At 44.3% G+C, this 18,997-nt stretch overlaps 1 protein-coding gene and 1 long non-coding RNA gene across 2 annotated transcripts in view; one reads left to right on the forward strand and one right to left on the reverse strand.

Annotated features, from left to right (window-relative positions):
* The window catches only part of MTHFD2L (methylenetetrahydrofolate dehydrogenase (NADP+ dependent) 2 like), a 356,021-nt gene that overhangs the window by 208,055 nt on the left and 128,969 nt on the right, over window positions 1–18,997 (forward strand). Inside the window, exon 6 of the mRNA XM_085636486.1 lies at window positions 8,561–8,653. Within this exon, the coding sequence (XP_085492612.1) occupies window positions 8,561–8,653 (93 nt within the window). The remainder of the gene's footprint in view (window positions 1–8,560; window positions 8,654–18,997) is intronic.
* LOC146866421 (uncharacterized) overlaps window positions 1–18,997 on the reverse strand; it is a 262,209-nt gene that overhangs the window by 34,085 nt on the left and 209,127 nt on the right. The window lies entirely within an intron of this gene.

The raw sequence follows: 18,997 nt of genomic DNA on the forward strand, positions 1-18,997 counted from the left end.
TGATGGCGAAGCCGATCAAGGATCATCTTGACATGCACTGAATGTTTTTGTGGGTCTTGAGAAAAAATCAGTATATCATCCAAATAGACCACTGCCACCTTGTCAATCAAATCTCCCATGATATCATTTATGAAGTGCTGAAAGGCGGCAGGCGCATTACAGAGGCCAAAAGGCATTACTTGATACTCAAACAATCCATATTTTGTCCGGAATGCAGTCTTCCATTCGTGGCCTTCTTTCATACGAATGAGGTGATAGGCTCCACGCATATCTAACTTTGTGAAGATCTTTGCATCCTTAATCTGATCCAAAAGAACCGAAATCAAAGGTAAAGGATAGCGATTCTTTACAGTGATTCGGTTCAAGGCACGATAGTCTATGCATGTTCTCAAGGTTCCTTCTTTCTTCGGAATGAAGAACAACGGAGATGAGACGGGGGACTGGGAAGGTCGGATAAATCCATTTGCAAGGTATCGGTCCAAATATTCTTTTAGATAATGATTTTCTGCTTCCGTCAAGGCATAAATCCTACTACACGGAAGGACTGCTCCTGGCTCCAAATCGATGGTACAGTCGTATGGGCGATGCGGAGGTAATTTCTCTGCTTCTTGTTCACTAAACACTTCTTCAAATTCTTGATATTCAACAGGAATGTCGGTGGAATCAATTACTCCAATAGCTTCTCCTCCGAAGGACAGCAACGAAGCTTGTGAAGGTTCAGCATTCCAATCTGGAGGGTGGTAACAGTGTGCAGCACAGAATGCAGATTTCATCTCCACTGTCCGATCTTCCCAATTAATGGTAGGATTATGCACAGACAACCACGGAAGACCCAAAATCAGTTGAAATTGTGGTGCATCAATAAGATTAAATTGAAGAATTTCTCGATGTCCATCAGTCTGAATTAACTCCAGCGGTTCAGTATGACTTGTGATGGGACCAGAGGAAAGGTTTGTCCCATCAACTGCTCGAACAGACTCACTTCGTTCTTTAGGCAAGGCTTTTATTCCAAGGCGTTGAGCAAATCGTATATCGCAAAAATTGCCCGTGGCTCCAGAGTCTATCATGATGGCCCCTCCTAGGATTTCCTGGTCACGAAATTTGATCGTCATATGTAGGATTAAGTGAGGAGCTAACGTCTGAAGGGTATTAATAAGTTGAGAGCTTGGGATCGGTTTTTCTTCTTGCGCCATCAGAACGACCCCATCTACTGATGGTTTTGAGCGTTTCCCTTAACCGAGAACTTGGGTCTTTTGGGACACTCCTTCACAAAATGCCCTGAAGTTTCACAATATAGGCACAATTTCTGAATGCGTCGCTGTTCTTTCTCTTCTTTACTCAAAGGACCTCGCACTGTTCCAATCTGCATTGGTTCTGCTTCCGAAGAGGTTCCACTCGATCTTCCCACATCAGACTTCACTCGATCAAAACGAGGTATATTTATCCGAAAAACTTTCTTCTTTTCCCCTCTTCGTTCTGCCCAACGAAAATCAATTTCCAGCACCAAATCCACCAGAGCAGATAATTCAGTGGGTCTATTAGGAATCTGAGCTAGGGTGTCTTTTAACTCATCACGTAGTCCGCGATAGAAAAGTGCCGCTCTCTTTTCTTCTGGCCAATTGGTTTCCACAATTAATTTATTGAATTGGGTCAGGTACGTAACTAAGTCCTTAGTACCTTGGCGGAGCTCAAGTAACTCATTATCGGTGGCCTGGGAGATCTTTCTTCGATCAAATATCCTGAGAAACTCTGTTTTAAATCGCTCGAAATCATACAGAAAAGGGTCATCTCTGGATACTAAGGGCATGGCCCAATTTGCAGCATCCCCACTCAAATAGGATAGAATAAAGGCCACCCTAGACTGAGCATCAGGAAATAGAGTGGAGCGACACATGAAATGCAGGGAACATTGTGTAAGAAAAAGTTGAGCCTTTTGGGGGTCCCCACAAAATCTTTCCGGTGGAGCTAAAGGAATCAGAGGAGAAACAGAATGAATAACCTGAGTCACCATACTCGAGTTAGGTTCTGGGGCAGAGCCAATTTGTGGGGACTGAGAAACTGAAGGTCCCCCTGTGGTCAGCCCATTAACCTTTTGTGACAGTAATATGGTTTCCTGACGGGAGGCAATTATATCTCGTTTTAGATTTTTATTTTCTTCCCTAACTGCCCCTAACTCTTGTTGAATGCCTTTCAACATTTCACCCAAATCCTTCAATGTCAACCCTTCCGCCATTCTGCTTGGGGGAAGAAGAATCGTGGGCACTTCAATCTGTCAAGTACCTGGTCTTCACGGAAACAGAATGGCTGAATGGTCCCAACGCCCTCCTACCAGTGCCTGCGCTAAGGGAATTGTTCCCACGAATGCACCAGCAAGGGGGAAAGGGGAATTGGACAGAGAAGAGACACTCCAGCTCTGCAGGTTCTCCACTTTCACTCAGGAAGCCCTTGTCTGCTATTGCGTTCTGTTCCTGGTTGTTGAGGACCTAATGCACAGAGTAGATAAATAGGGTTAAGTACCTCCTACTCTACCTATTGTTCCCTCAGATACTATTTACCCCGGACCTTCCTACCCGCTAAAACTGGAGCCTAGCTTCTCTTCTTACAGTACTATCTGTTGGACACTCTCTCTCTCTTGTAGAGTATTCCTATGTACAACGGGAAGAAAGAACAGTACATTAACTAATTTTCTTCTATCAAGCAACTACCTTGGATATGTATTAATGTCATTGTCTCTTCCCCTACCTGTTAGGATAGTACGTAGTCTTAACGAAGGAACTAGACTTGGTCAAGCTACATCAGCTTACTTGGATTTGAAATAAGATATATACATATATATACATTCAGTTTGTTTCTCAGTAGAGTCTTGTAACGCCTGGAATTTCTACTGCAGGATTTCGCTGCCTCTGTTCTCTCACAACTTGAAGTTATGCTTTCAATCTGAAGCGCGCAAAAAGGAATAAAGGGGCGGAGAAGTAAGGGAGGAAAAGATAGGAAAGACGCAAGGGAGGAAGTGAATGATTCCAGGAGGGAAATGGTTCGTTCTTCGATGAGATGACTGAGTCTCTTGGAAGCTAATACCAAGAGCTTACTTGAACGTCGAGTTGACTGACTCTCGAGTACTCGACACAAGCTGACTGACTTCTCTACACTGACGGTCCGGAGGTAGCCTTCTGAGGTTCCAAATGAAGAACAGCTGAATATGGACCTTGTATCGCTGGTCCACTCGCTCTTCACCAACGACTAGTTCTCTAAACGGAAATGGAGAAAGACTCTCCCTGAAAATAGCGCTCCGATAAACAGAGCCTGAGGAACTCGTGCTCTCTGATTCTTCGGTGAATTGAAGTGCGCAGCAAACAGCGCGCGCACCCTGCTTAACGTCTCAAATCTCGCGAGGGTAATAATGCTGACTAAGTGGAGAAAACAGGGCGGCCATCTTGTAATGTGTTTCTATGGAGAAACTAAATGTTTTTCCACACACCAACCCACTGCGGCCTCACCACCAACCTCAACCTTTTCCTCGGGGCCCTGCCCTGTTCATTGGGAAGCATGATGAGGGAATTTACATGGTTCCTGACAGCCACGAGCATTTTCAATTTGCTGTCCTCTCCTTCGGCCTTACCAGCGCCCCTCGGGTGTTCACGAAAGTGATGGCGGTGGTACCAGCTCATCTGCGGCGGCCAGGGGTTTCAGTCTTCCCTTACCTCGACGACTGGTTGCTGAAGGCGGGCTCGCCCCATACAGTCATCAACCACCTTCAGACTACTTCTGACCTCCTGCATTTGCTGGGGTTCTCCATTAACGTGCTGAAGTCGCACCTGAGTCCCTCTCAGAAGCTCCCCTTGGTTCTGGATTCAACGCAGTTTCGGGTTTATCCTCCCGAGCAGCGAGTCCGGGATATTCAGGCTATGATTCCGATCTTACAGACTCTGTCCCGGGTTTCAGTCAGGATGACCCTCCAGCTCCTGGGCCTGATGGCCTCCTGCATCCTGCTAGTGCCACATGCCAGATGGCATATGCGGTGGGACCTGAAGTTCCAGTGGGCGCAGCATCAGGGCAACCTGTCCAATCATGTCCAGATCTCGGAGGGCACTGCTCGACAACTGCAGTGGTGGCTCACGAATCACAATTGGGTCAATGGCAGATCCCTCTCCCTTCCCCAACCGGAGCACACAGTGGGGACGGATGCGTACCTCATGGGATGGGGAGGCCACTTGGGAGATGTGGAGATCAGCAGACTCTGGTCTCCGGCGGAGTCCCGGGTCCATATCAACCCTTTGGAGCTTCGGAAGATCCGACTTGCACTGAAGGCATTCCTTCCCTCTGTCCGTGGAAGTGTGGTGCAGGTGTTCACGGACAATAACACCGCCATGTGGTATTGCAACAAACAGGGCGGGGTGGGGTCCTGGACCCTATGTCAGGAGGCTCTGTGTCTCTGGACAGGGCTTGAACATCAAGGCATTACCTCGGTGGTTCAACACCTGGCAGGTTCTCTGAACGCGAGGACGGACAAACTCAGCCTCCGGGCTTGATGGATCACGAGTGGCGTCTGCACTCGGACGTGGTGCAAGGTCTCTTTCAGCAGTGGGGAGAGCCTTGGTTAGATCTATTCGCCACCGAAGAGAACGCGCAATGTCTTCAGTTCTGCGCGTTGGAATTGCCAAGGCGGACGCTTTTCGTCTCGAGTGGAGTTGCGGTCTATTGTACGCCTTTCCACCTATACCACTTCTGCCCAGATTGCTGAAGAAGATTTGGCGCGACCAGGCCCAAGTCATCCTTGTGGCTCCAGATTGGGCATGAAGATACTGGTATCCGGAGCTACTCAGCATGGCGATCTATCCCCCGATCCGACTGCCTCTTCGGGAGGATCTTCTGTCGCAGTAGCAGGGGACGGTCCTCCACCCGAACCTGTCCAGCCTCCACCTCCATGCGTGGAGATTGAGCGGAGACAGTTGACAGCTTTCGATCTTTCTCCCAAAGTCTGTGGTGTCATTCTGGCAGTGTCAACGAGAGATGTGTAGTTCCTGCAGGACAGGAAGTCTGCAGGGAATAAAGTATTCCAATTCAGGCTTCAACCTAATGAAAGAAAGTGCACAAGGGAAGGGAATCCCTTCAGGGTGGAACTAAAACCCTCACACACCCAGCAAGCTAGGTGTCATGCTTCATCATCTGGGTTCTGCTCCTCGTCGGGTCGGCGGTGCAATACCCGACGGGCACCCATACAGGGGCTCTTTGTCGGAGATCTTTTGTTCCCTGCCGTATGGTGCGTGCGTGTGAGGGCCCGGGAGTGTAGATGTAGGTGATTAAAAAGGTTGGTTGATCTGAAATTGAAGTTTATTGGCTCAGTCGACCACCTAGTTAAAAAAGGGGGGGTGAGTGGCGTAAAAGCTATATGTGCTCACAACGGATGAGTGGCTAGCTACGCTCAACTCTTATGGTCAACATGTTTCGCGCACATTGAGTCAGGAGGATCTCGCGGCGCTTCGTCAGGACCTTAAGTGAAGTGAAGTGTGCTCGAATAAAACTATCTACAGTGGGGTGAGAAAAGTAAGGGTGAGAACAAAAATGTTGGTCAACCCTTAATAGGCGCCCCTACCTTACGTATTTGATTTAAGAGGGGGTCACCAATTTATGTTAAAAAGAGCTCCTCATCAGGTGCATGGCGCGTCCACAGGGGGAGAAACACATTCGTTCCTGCACAGATATCCCCTGGAGGTTATTTAACCTGCCCGCGTCGCCGAACCCGGAAGCTTCACTTCGACAAAGAGCCCCTGTATGGGTGCCCGTCGGGTATTGCACCGCCGACCCGACGAGGAGCAGAACCCAGATGATGAAGCATGACACCTAGCTTGCTGGGTGTGTGAGGGTTTTAGTTCCACCCTGAAGGGATTCCCTTCCCTTGTGCACTTTCTTTCATTAGGTTGAAGCCTGAATTGGAATACTTTATTCCCTGCAGACTTCCTGTCCTGCAGGAACTACACATCTCTCGTTGACACAGTTACTTAGGGCCTATGTGTAGGACCTCGTTAAAAATAGCCCACCTTTCACTCTCCTTCCTTTTGTTGAACGTGTCATTCTGGCAGCCAGGTGTTCCTCCACTAAAACGATATACGCCTGCAGGTGGAACAAATTTGTGGCATGGTGCACAGCAAAGGCTGTGTTTCCCCTTTCTGTCCCTCTTTCTGAAGTCCTTCTGTTCCTTCTTTCTTTGGCCCAGCAGGGCTCTGCTCTGGGCACTATCAAAGGTTATCTTTCGGCCATCTCTGCCTTTCTGAGGCTTCCAGATTAGCCTTCTCTCTTTAAGTCCCCTGTTGTTAAACGTTTCCTGAAAGGCATTACGCACACGTGTCCTCCCGTGCAGTTCATAATGCCTCAATGGGACTTAAACCTTGTCTTGACATATCTGATGTGCGCTCCCTTTGAGCCCCTTCATAACTGTCCTTTGCGTCTTCTCACCCTCAAGACGGCTTTCCTGGTAGAAGAGTGCCACCTCTGCCAGAAGAGTGAGTGAGCTCCAGGCTCTTTCTTCCAAGCCTCCTTTCCTTTCTGTTCATCTGGACAAGGGGGTTTTAAGGACCCGTCCTTCTTTCTTGCCAAAGGTTGTCACGCCCTTCCACATCTGGCAGACCATCACTTTGTCCACCTTCTTTCCGCCTCCACATCCTTCAAGGGAGGAGGAGAGGCTCCATCGTCTGGACCCAAAACTTGCGCTCGCATTCTATCTGAAGCGTACGCAGCAGTTCCGGGTGGATGACCAGCTCTTTGTTGGCTACGTGGGTGCCAAAAAAGGTCGGGCTGTGCACAAACGGACCATCTCGCGGTGGGTCGTTCTGTGCATCAAAGCATGTTTCTCCTTGGCTAAGAAGGAGCCTCCTGTGGGACTGCGTACCCATTCGACCAGGGCAACTGCAGCCACTACTGCCTTGGGACGCGGCGTTCCCTTGCAGGACATTTGTCAGACAGCTACGTGGGCCTCGCTGCACACGTTTACCAAGCATTACTGCCTTGACAGTCAAGTCCGGAGAGACGGCTTCTTTGGCTGTTCTGTTCTCCGTAACTTTCTGGTGTAATCTGTTCGCAGACCCTCCACCGGGGTTGGTATTACTGGGTTATTTATTCTAAGGTAAGGAATCTATCACTAACGTGTCTCTTTCAGATGACATTAGTTAGTGATAGAATCCTTACCACCCCACCCATCCTCCCCGTTCTGCGAACTGATTCTAGGGTTAAGGTCATCCCCCTTTTAGGGCCCTAGTTTCATGGCACCAGTGGTCAGTTTCTTGCATGGCTCTGTGTTCTTGGCGCGGAAAGTCGTGTACAGAACTGACGTCAGCTCGCATGGGTGGTGCCTAAGTAGTCTTCGTGATGTTATCGTGGCGCTTACGACGTCAGTGACGGACGCGGAGCCGCAGGACACCACCTACTGACGCGCAGGGGTACTGCTAGCAAAACTTTCAGGATCCAGTCTGAGGCCTGGGGATATTCTAAGGTAAGGAATCTATCACTAACTAATGTCTCTTACAGATATATCGTTACACAAGTAGTAACTTGTGCGTTGCACACAAAAACCTAAAAGGGCTAGTTTTGGGAACAGCTAAATATTACTCAAGTTGTGGAACACACAATTGTAGTATCTAAGAGCTCAGTTTCAAAGATGTATGATGCTTGTGTTATATTTTATTATGATTCTTGCTAGTATTGAAGACATTGTTCTTCCCTTATAATTCCAGTTTCATAGCTAAAATTAGATTATGGAGATTCATAACAACAAACACCAGAAATAGCCTATATAGAGAACACGTTTATATAGATCATGTATTTTTTGGATATCTTTGCATGCTTAATGTGTACTGACATTAAAAAGCAGCATACTAGAACAAATATGCTGAGGAGCAGTTTGAATAAGGTATATTAGAACATTGGAATGTTGGTAGCTCCATTGAAAACAATGAAGTGCTTATAATGGCTGGTATAAGCCTGGAGCTCCAACATTCCAATGTTTCTTTGTTCACAGCTCTGGCTGTGAACAAAGGCTTCAGGGAGCCTGAGGGGAATTAAATCCCCTCGCGCTCCCTGTAGGCTTCGTTTTATTTGTTAGAACATTCTGCCCTCTAGTGGCAGAATGTTCTAATAGCCTTATAGCCCTTCGTAGCAGGGCTATACCGGCTTTTAAAGTCCCTCTGCTTTGTTAAAGTCCCTCTGGCCTTTAACGATGCAGCGGGCCTTTAATAGCCGGTATAGCCCGCTACGGCGTGCTATAAGGCTATATTAGAGCAGTGGAATGTTGAGAGCTTCATTGAAGACAATGGAACAGCTCTGGGCTTATAATGCCTGTTATAAGACCGTGGTTCCAACATTCTAATGTTTCTCTTTCTGTTTCTCCCTTTTCAATTCAGAACATTCTACCCTCAGTGGGTGGAATGTTCAAAGTGCCTTATAACCGTTCTATTTTCAGCCTTTAACAACCGGTATATCCTTCAGCAGCAGGCTATAAGGCGTTAGTAATGAAGTGTATGCTTTCTTTTTTCTGTAGCAAAACATGATTTATGTTTTTTACTTTCAGGGGATGCTACAGTGACAGTGACACACAGACATACTCCAAAAGAGCAACTAAAGATCCATACTCAGCTTGCTGATATTATAATCGTAGCTGCCGGTAAATATAATCTTTGTTTATTAAAATTGACAAATGCAAAGGTAATAATTTTGCCTATTTTTATCGTTGTTCTTCTATTAACCCTTCTCCGTCCTAACCCGAGGTACATCTTGCATCGCTACAAAAGTGATAGAGGTAAAAAAGCATAGGTTACAGACGTTTGAAGCAGTTTTATTTGTTGTGAAAACAAACCCTCTAAAGTCTAATGCTAAAATAGAAGAAACTAAGTGGTCTATTTACCTAATTTTCACACAGCGCAGCAGCCACAAATGCAGTACTGTATCGCGTGAGAAGGAGAGAGCAGGAGAGCACCATATCTACAGAGATATGGCATTCTCCTCCCCTCTTCCTAGCGCCGGCGCACAATCAGGCAGCCGTGCCCCATGCACACACATTTGCACCGTAGTGCAATGGTGTCTGCGTGACTCTAGCATAGGTTTTGTTCTGGAAGAATACCCTTCCAGTACAAAATACTATGCTTAGAGTAATTTGCAAACTTTTTCCACTTTGTAAATGTGCTGTACAGTGCAGCACACATGCAAAGTTGGAAAAGAAAGGAGAAATTAAATTATTTCTCCTTGATAGCGTCTATTTAAAGTGGGTGTTATTTTTTCACGCAAAACCCTGTCTACTTTTTTCAGTAGATAGTGTTTTGGGTCAAAAACCATGGCTGGTTGCTTTAGAGTGCCCAGGCACCACCCATGGGACGCCCCCTTGGTGATAGGTTAATGAAAAGCAGTGATATGCACTGCTTTGCATTACTTTTAGGTGAATTTCCGGCACTAGCTTTGCATCGATTTGTGTCACTTTTTGTTCAAATTAGCAGATATGAGTATAAACAGTGTGGTACATTGTCCATCCTCTTTTTAGTTCTGGATCGATACAGCTTTGACTGTGTCACAAAGCATCAGTACACAGAAAGAGGGACCATACCTCAGCCTTCACTTGTTGTCATTCACACGTTGACCAGACTGCATTCCTTAGGCATCCAGTCATGGGTGGAACGTAACTGGAGTGAAGTGAAAATACTCAAATTTCTGAAGCAAATTCGAAATACAGAGTAGAATCCAGCTGTTGACGTTCCTCTATCACAGTAATAATATTGTATAAATAATTCTGCTGTTGGAGTCAACTGTGTAGAAAGTCCCAGCAAACTTTAAATTTAGCCCTCAGTCTTGATATAAGGATGTTCTCCTCTTTAGTGACTTGTTGTTTGCATTTGTAGAGCAAAGTCCGCATAAAGGGTGGTTGTTGCACAACAAAAGAGTCAAATCTCCTGAGACGCACTCACCACCTCCTGCACATCACCCTCCTAGGACCATATGCTCTGCTCCACTGAGGATGAGGCAGTGAGGCTACAGACATTGCCATGCACTTCTACCATGGTCATCCACAGAGGGCAGTATCTCTTGTGCTCTCAGATCCTGGATGTTACAAAGGCTTGACCTACCTCACATGAGTGTGCTTACAGTGCTATAATGACTGTAGCTGTAGGTTTCCAACATGTCCAGGATACTGTCTCACAACCAGCTGCAACTGTCCAGCCTGCCATCACAGCAAACCCATTCACTGCTAACCGACATCATCACAGAGATCACAGAACTTACAGCTCTTGCAGCCCATTAAGGCCACCCTTCCTATGCTTGATCAATGTGAATATGAAAAACAACCTCAACATTTGGCTTACAGTGGCAACCTTTTCACTTGACGGAGCAGTGGAGCAGCAGGTGATAACTCTTGTAATAATGACAGCAATTATTGGTGTAACGTGGGTACCACTGGCATAAAGTTCCCCTACACCCGCTAGAATAATTCTGAACCTGGCATAATGGGGGTAATTCTTTGCATATTGAGGACACCCATGGCATGAATAATACACACTTCTGTCATGCTAATACCTTCTTGCTAATGGTGGTCCTGGCAACAAAGGTGTCTGTCTTAAAACAGTTCCTGTTATCATGGTGGCAGTTGTTGGCATGTTGTGGGTACCCATTATCATGCACATGCATTAATAGCCAGGTAAAGCTGTGGGTGGTGGTTTATAACACTAGTTGGTGGGTTGAGGAACAGATTTCTATTGCATCATAATCTGTTGATTGCAAGACTTTTCCAAGACTGTAAATATTTCACACATGCTCACTGATCCTTCAATCACCTATTTCACCTGTCATACACTCACTTACCTATTCATTCATCTCTGCACTGATCCATGCCACCACGCACTCAGTTACTCATTCATCCATGCATGCACTCGCCAGTGCATCAAGAACCATTCACAAACTCACCAAAGGTTAAGCTCTTTAACATATACTATTGCTAGCCCCTTTGGCTTCTCAATATTCGCCTGAGCACACATGCCACATTAAGCATTCTATTTTGTCTTCTAAAAATATCTCTTTTCCAGTCCATTTTGAGAATAATGATCCTAATGGCCATTAACATTGATTAAACAAAGTTAAATAACATCCTCAAAAATACTCAACTTCTTCAGAAACACAATCTATTATAAGTATGAAGCTATGTTAATTGGGAACATCTGCACCTGTTACACGATGCACCTAGTATTAATTTGTAAAGCGCATTAGTTACCATTTTTAACCATTTATCGTGTTGGTTCTTACTCAGATTCACATGCTTGAATCATTCCCCATCATTGATGTGTGAGTCCCACTGTAAACTTACAAAGCAGTACTGTATTATTCGTTGACTGCAAGAAACACCAACGTTCTGAGTTCAGAAGATCCCCACAAGGACTGCACATACTGCCTACATCCCTCCCATAAGACAAAGGACTGTAAAATCAGTGTAATCTTCTCAAAAACCTTGTAACCAGAGAGGGAAGGTTATTAATCAGCTTTAATAAACAATCAAAGCCAAAGAAACCTCTACTTCTGGGGACAAGAGCGGGAATACCTCAGGATCTGGCAAGGAAGCTCATAAAAGAGAGTGCTCAGAGGACCGTGTCAAAACATCATGCCGAAAGGGAACCACCAAAAAACATTCTGAAGAAATCTGATAAGAGGCCTTCCAGAAAACAAAGCCCATCCTATGAGCTTTCTTCCAGAAAAAAGAAGAGGATGTTCCTTCAGAACACAGGCCAGGAACAGAACCTCTGACTCCATTTAAAAAGGCATATTTCACATTTGCTAAACCTTTGTTGGAACCTTCAACAGTGCTTTTGTAGATGGCAGCGAAACCATTGATGAAGCTCTCATCAGCGAAACAAGGTTATCTACATCAGCTACAGAAATGACAATGACCACCATGTCGTCGACAACCACCACATCAGTGACACCACCTCATCATCGATGGTCCATTCTGTTGATTATTCCTTCCATATTACTGATGACGGAGGCTCTCACGACGAAAAAAAACATCAACAACATTGTTGCTGGAAGTGCAGGAAATCCCATTATTCACAGAAAAGGGCATTTACGTGCCCTTAATGCCAGAACATACCTCACTAAGCAAGATAGCACCTCTGATGCCAAGTCATCTACTTGACATTGAATATTCCATGATGACGGGCACTTTGGTCCTGCTTCTAGTCTGAGAGATCTTCACATTAAATATCAAGAGGAAGATGAGGAGGTTTTTGAAGTCGAATCCTCATTTCTGCCGCTGACTGACACTCAAGAAACAAGCAACAAAGTAAGACCTGGCTATTACTGTGAGGAATATGAGCCCTACGAACAGGAATTACAGTATCATTAAGAAATTATGTAAGTTACAAGAGCTTTGGTTAAAGATTTAAGACTGATGTTGACAGGATTACTATAAAAGATTACCAGATCCCTCAAAAACAAGGTCACTAAAATAACCATCGTTGATGCCTCATTTGCCACTTGTGCAGGCAAGACCACCTACTCTTCGTACTCCAGAAACTATGCCATTGTTTCCAAGTCCAAGGTCACAACAACCATCACAGACCCATCCATCAAGGCCTGCATATAGATGATATCTGTTCGGATGATGATCATGAAGAAGTGTAAGAACCAGATGATCAGGATGTGGGTGTAGAGCGGGTTGACTATTTTACGCCTGTTTCTCCACCAGCTGCACCTCAACTCGCAGAATCACCACGAGACGACATGGGAGTCTTTCACGCTCTCTTAAAAGGAGTATCTAAGGGGTTTCAATTACCATTCCCAATCAAACCATCTGGCTGCGTCTTCTGTGTCTTCAAAGTGCCCTATCATAAATATGTTCAAAAAAACTTTTGATGGTGGACTTCATTTGGATTGAAGGCATTACAGTGGTTAGAAATTTGGCAACCGAATTGGCAGTTGTTCCTTAATTGCATAAAACACATACAGCTTGGGATGACTTACCTGCCTGTATAATATGTCATCCTAGGGCTAATTCCATAGTCATTCAAGCTGTCCAAAAAGGTTCACGGAATCATATCCACACTCTGCTGTACTTCACAAGATAGAGGAGGAAGATATTTGGACAATATTGGTTAGAGACTCTCTGCCATGGCAGCAACTATTATGAGAGTGGCCATTTCATTGGTGATCTTTAGTTGTTATAACAGGATGATCTTGTTGTATGTTTGTGCATGGACTGACCTTCGGCCAGAAGACAAAGGAGCCAAGGCCAAAAACATTCTGCATGAGGGTGAATGAGCTTCAAGTCAAGTCAAAATGGTCTTTATTCGGATAAAATATCCATAAAAGTACAAATCATCACCACCAATAAGATATAAAATACAGCATAAAACGACAATAAAAACAAGGTCAGTTTCCATGATGATATTACTGATAACATGGGCGTAAAGTGCAGGGGTAGCAATAAAGTGCAAATATATTCAGTGTGCATAACACATAAACATCATCAACTGTTTCATTTTGTGCAAACAAGCAATCAAATATATAAGATAAGAATGTTGATGCAAATTATCACCTCTAGGTTAAAATGGAAGAAACTTGTCCAAACATGTTATCAATGTCATGGGAGTTTGTGCAAACTGGCAAAAAAGTGCTAACAATTTCAAGAAATACACTGTGCATACAACAGCCTAACAATGACCGTGTGCAAAGGAGCAGACTTTATGCGATAAATTAGGTAAACAGGAACGTCAGATGGAGAACAATCTATATAATGTCCATCGTTTTCCGTGAGCGTACCGCAGAATACAAAAATGAGCTTACTCTAATAATCGTCGCATCGCTTCCTAGCCGCAATATTTCATTGTATGCCATTTTGTGATCGGTGATAGCATGTGACTTAAAATAAGGAATAAAATACTGTTTAGTGTATCTAATGTAAAAATTGCAAAAAAGCAGAAAGTGTAAGATTGTTTGTTTTTGACCATTTCCACATGGGCAGAGCAAATACTCTAAATTTTTGTTAAAACCAAGTGGAAAGCAAAGAGAATATTTTATGCTCCCATCCCTAAGGCGAAAGAGCAGGCTCCTATTCCATCTACCAATGTTTCTTTTAAGATTTTCCTGTGGTGTGACTTTTTTATAACCAGGGCAAGACGAGATGGAAATATATCTGATTATTGATGATTTGAGAAGCTCTGAATGTTCTCTTTCCCTTCGGAATAAGTCATATAATAACTCTCTTAATGTCTTAATATCCATACCCTCTGCGTTTTGATGGTTGAAAAAGATATGTTCCAATTCTACACTAGCTAAACTTTCTTTTATAGCATTAAGCCAAGGTATAAAGCTGCCTCTATCACATTTAAGGCAATCATTAATTATTTCCTGTGTTAAAATTGCGGCCGGGTTTTGCCATATCTTCAGCCAGAACAAAGCTGGCCGGGATTTGATAAAATCCTCAACATAGTGCAGGTTTAACTCTTTATGGCATATGTAAGTGGGCGATGAGATTTGTGCCCCCAAAACCTTCCTACAGAATCTATTTTCTTCTGTTTGAATACCGCTACTATTTGTGTACCCCCACACCTCGGCACCATATGTTGCGGTAGGTAGGCATTGTGATTTATAGATCTGTATTAGGGGCATCATAACCTCAGCCCTCTTTGGCTGTTGTAAGCTAATAATAGAATTTACTGCCTTGGCAAGTTTGTTTCTGCCATGTGCTACATGTGCAGACCATGAGCCGGTGTCTGAAAAAATCAGACCCAGGTACGGGAAAGCGCTAGTGCTTTTTAGGGTATTATCACCTGAAACGATGTGGTTGATGCGATATTTATTAGGTCCGCAAGACATGATGTATGACTTTTTAAAATTGGTGCACAGATCCAAACCAGCCATAAAGGAAACAAAGCCCATGATTAACGTGCGTAATGCTTTAGGTGTGCGGCCCATCAAGACCGCATCGTCAGCGTATAAAAGTACTGGAAGTAAATTACCATTAATTTTCGGCACATCACATGTAAGTTTAGACAGGGATTTATTTAATTCATTTATATAAAGGATAAAAAGTAGGGGGGCCAAGACACAACCTTGTCTGACCCCTCTGCCAATTAAAATATCCCCGGAGACCTCTCCTTCAGTGTTTATCCTTACACGGGCTTTTAGATCTCTGTGCAAGTGTGCCAGAAAATGAACTAGTGTCTCATCTAGTCCATAGTTTAAAAGGATCTCCCATAATTTCGATCGATTTACAAAATCGAACGCTGACGATAAGTCCATGAAGCCCAAGTACAAAGGGACTTTTTTTGCGACGGTATACTTGCCTAATATGAGGTTTAAATTCAAACATTGTTCAACAGTTCCCACGTTGCTTCTAAATCCCAGCTGACAGGGATGTAGAATGTGATTTTCCTCTGCCCAAAACCTGATTCTGTTAAAGATCACTCTGCCCAAAATCTTCAGTGTATTGTCTATTAAAGATATAGGGCGGTAGCAGCTGGGGTTTGATCTATCGTCCTTCTTAAAGATGGGTACGATGACGCTGCTTGACCAGGTGTCTGGGATTTTAGTATTGGACAAGTTGTTAAAAACGTTACAAAGCAAAGGGGACCAAAAGTCTGGTTCGGATTTAATTAGATCAATTGATAAGCCGTCAGGGCCTGGGGCTTTGTTCCCTGCGCTTTGGTTAATAGCATCTTCCACTTCAAAGATGGATATAGCAACCTTAGTGTCTGTACAAAAGAGATCTATAGTTGTTACTGGGGCTGTGTATATTTTTGCAAAATGCTCCTCCCATATCTTGCTTGGTATATTACAGTTAATGGGGGTTAAGTTGGATCCCATGGACCTCAGAGCTTTTACTTCGCCCCAGAACCCAGTCACGTCTTTAAGTACGGAAGTGCGTGCAAGTGAATCCCACCTCGCCTTCAGGATCTCATCTGTACGTAATTTTGTTGTTTTTTTGTAGCGTCGTGTTCCGGGGTTTTTCGGCCAATGCCTTGCGGAGGTCCCGATTTGCCCGTGAGCAAGTCCCGTCAAACCATCTATTGTTCTTGCTTTGTTGCCTAATGGGTTTAGAAATTTCCTGTTTGATGCCAATGCATAACCCAACAAAGGCCTCAACAATCTCTGTGTCTTTGCTGTCACTAGACAAGCACGTTTCCACGATTAGAGAATAGGATTTTATGATTCGCGCAAGTAAAGCTTTATTATTTATGCCTTTCCAAATTACTCTGAGTTTGTCGGTGGATGCGACCAAATCCCTTGCCCCTATTTCTTTCCGTTTGGTGACTTTATTGACAAATTTAATGATTGTCAAGATTGGATTATGGTCACTATAACTAGTTGATAAGACCTCAGCCTTAACTAGGCAATTGTCAAGGGCCGATGAAATAAAAACATAGTCAAGGGTTGATGAACAACCGCGGCCTATAAAGGTGGGCAAATGGTCGATGTCGGGTGTTCCACCGGCTTTTTCCATGACGTTGATTAGATCCCTAGAGGATAGATGATTAAACAGTTCTTCCCCTCTTTTACAAGGGATTATCGGGGGAAATAAAACTGTGGTGTTGTGCATTCTTTTGCGCAAATGTGCATTAAAATCGCCCCCTAAACAGATTCCATCCAGTTTCCCAAACTTATTACCCTCTAACATATCATCAATGAAATCGAATAGAATGATAAAATTCTTATTTGGCAGTGATTTAAAATCATTATTATAAAAATTTATAAAACATATCGTAATCCCATTCGAGTATATTGTAGCCTGAAAATGACTGTCATTTGTCCCCAGAGGTTTAATGCTACTTCCTGCAGTAATCTTTATCCATGTGGATAAGCCCCCGCTAGGTCGACCAGCTTCAGGACTAGGGGCAGTACTATTAAAACAAGCAAAACCCTCAAGTAACAGACTACTGGTACTCCATGTCTCCTGAAACATCAAAACATCAAAGCTGCTGACCATTTTAGTCCACTCTACTATGTTCATTTTTGATTTTAGGCCAGCAATGTTCCAGCTTAGTATTTTTAGATGTTGATCAGAGGGCGTAGATTCACAAATGGCAGTACTAGGGGGAGGACACTCTACCGGACAGACTATTCGGGGATTCTCGGTAGGGCTAGGTTTAAACATAACCTGGTTAGCTGTTGATGCCTCCCGAGGCTGTGCTATGATATTTAAAAGTTTGCTCGGAAGTCAATCCTGACCCTCTAAGTCAGTCAAAACATCGAACCGATTATATACGCGATATATCGGGGGAATAGGGTGATAACTTCTTTGGGGTGGTCTATAGAAGAAGCCCAGTGGTAAAGAAGTTATAGCCGTTGCAGTGCTAGGATGGATAATGTTACGTTTTAATATACTTTTTACCAGGGAAGGATACCTAAAATTTACGACAATGCAGTCGCCCATGATATTTTTTGTCGAGGGTCCGACCCATCCCACCCGTCTCACCATCAGAATTTCATTAGCAATCTCCATACCCATCCCCTTAAACTTACATAACCAATCAATGCACTTGTTCTTGAGTTGATCCCAAGACTCACTTTGGTTTTCCTGCAGGGGTGGTACTCCGGCTAGAATTAAAACATAAGGACATGCTTCTGGCGGCAGGTTAAGTACCGCAGCGGCAATATTTTTAGGCCGGATGAAAGGAATAGGCTCATGGTTGGTGTGTAACGTTAAGTTTGTGGGTGCTGTCTCAGACGGTATAGGAGGGCTGCTGTTGGGAGTGGGGTGTGACGAGAAGGTTTATTGGTCACAGGAGCATTTGACAGGGGTAGTGTGCTAACCAAATTGCTTATTACATGGTTGCGAGGCAAGCTCTCCTTACTGCCATCGCATTTAGCGCATATGTTATCTACGCTAGTTATAATGCATTTGCCACTTCCTCCTTGAGTGCCCTTGTTAATAGCCTCCATATCTTTTAGTAACCGTTCCCCCCTGATTTGATCAATAATAATAGTCCCTTTCCTTTTGGTGTCTTCTTTCTTTACTAGGCTCTCCAGTCTATCCAGACGTTTAAAAATAAGATTAAACTGTTTGTCCATTAGACTTTTCAATTGTTTAAAAGTGGAATCCACAATGGTGTCAATTAAGTTCTCGGTTGACCTTCCCAGCATACTGTTTGCAAATGTTGACTCAGTTTGTGTGCACAAGGAGTTGGTTTCTACTATAGTGGTAGTTAAGTCAACAATGCAATTGGTTGGGCCATGTGAGTGTGCGCTTGCATTGACTGGTCCCGCACTTGCTGTAGATTTCCCTCGTGACCACATACTCTGAGGAGTTGGTTGAGTTTTATTGTTACGAGGGGGTTGTTTCCTCTTGGCAATAGGCGCTTTTGTGTTGCCACTCTTCCTTTTCCCCCCAATGGTCTTAGAATTTGGAGCCGGTTTAACAATGAGGGGGGCAGCTTCAATTTCCTGCTGAGAGTCGGCTATTTCAACAATGGGAGTAGCAAACTTATTGGCCTCTGTAACCCCAGATGAGTTTTCATGGTGAGTGGGGTTGACGACTATTATATTAGGAGTTAACGGCACGGGAGTTGTAGAATCAACATTAGCAACACCACGGGACATAGGTGACGACAATGTGATTTGTCCCAGAGATAATCTCCGTTCTGTGTCCTCAATTTCAGACGTAACCAACATAAAAGCGTTTTCTAACATGCTTTCAAGGGACGACGTGATGATGGGAGAACTTCTGGGGCCCTGACCAGAAGAGATTGCAGATAGTTTCCCCATGGTAGATGTATGCACTCACCTCACTTTGCTGCGAAGACGTAGATGGATGGTAAAGAGATGGTATATTCGAACCCAATCAAGAAGACAGGGGGCGGGCTTTATGGTAACGAACCTTCGTTGACGGCGGAGGAGTTGCTTACATAGATTGTAGACGTACTGTGGCCAGCTATATTCACGATCTCCAGAATTCCGTGTACATCGCTAATAATGTATAACCAACAGGAAATTACTGTGATGTACACCAAAGGGGGTGGCCCAGCCCTGCCTCTGT

Source organism: Triturus cristatus, chromosome 2_1 (genome assembly GCF_964204655.1).
Source record: "Triturus cristatus chromosome 2_1, aTriCri1.1, whole genome shotgun sequence".
NCBI lineage: Eukaryota > Metazoa > Chordata > Amphibia > Caudata > Salamandridae > Triturus > Triturus cristatus.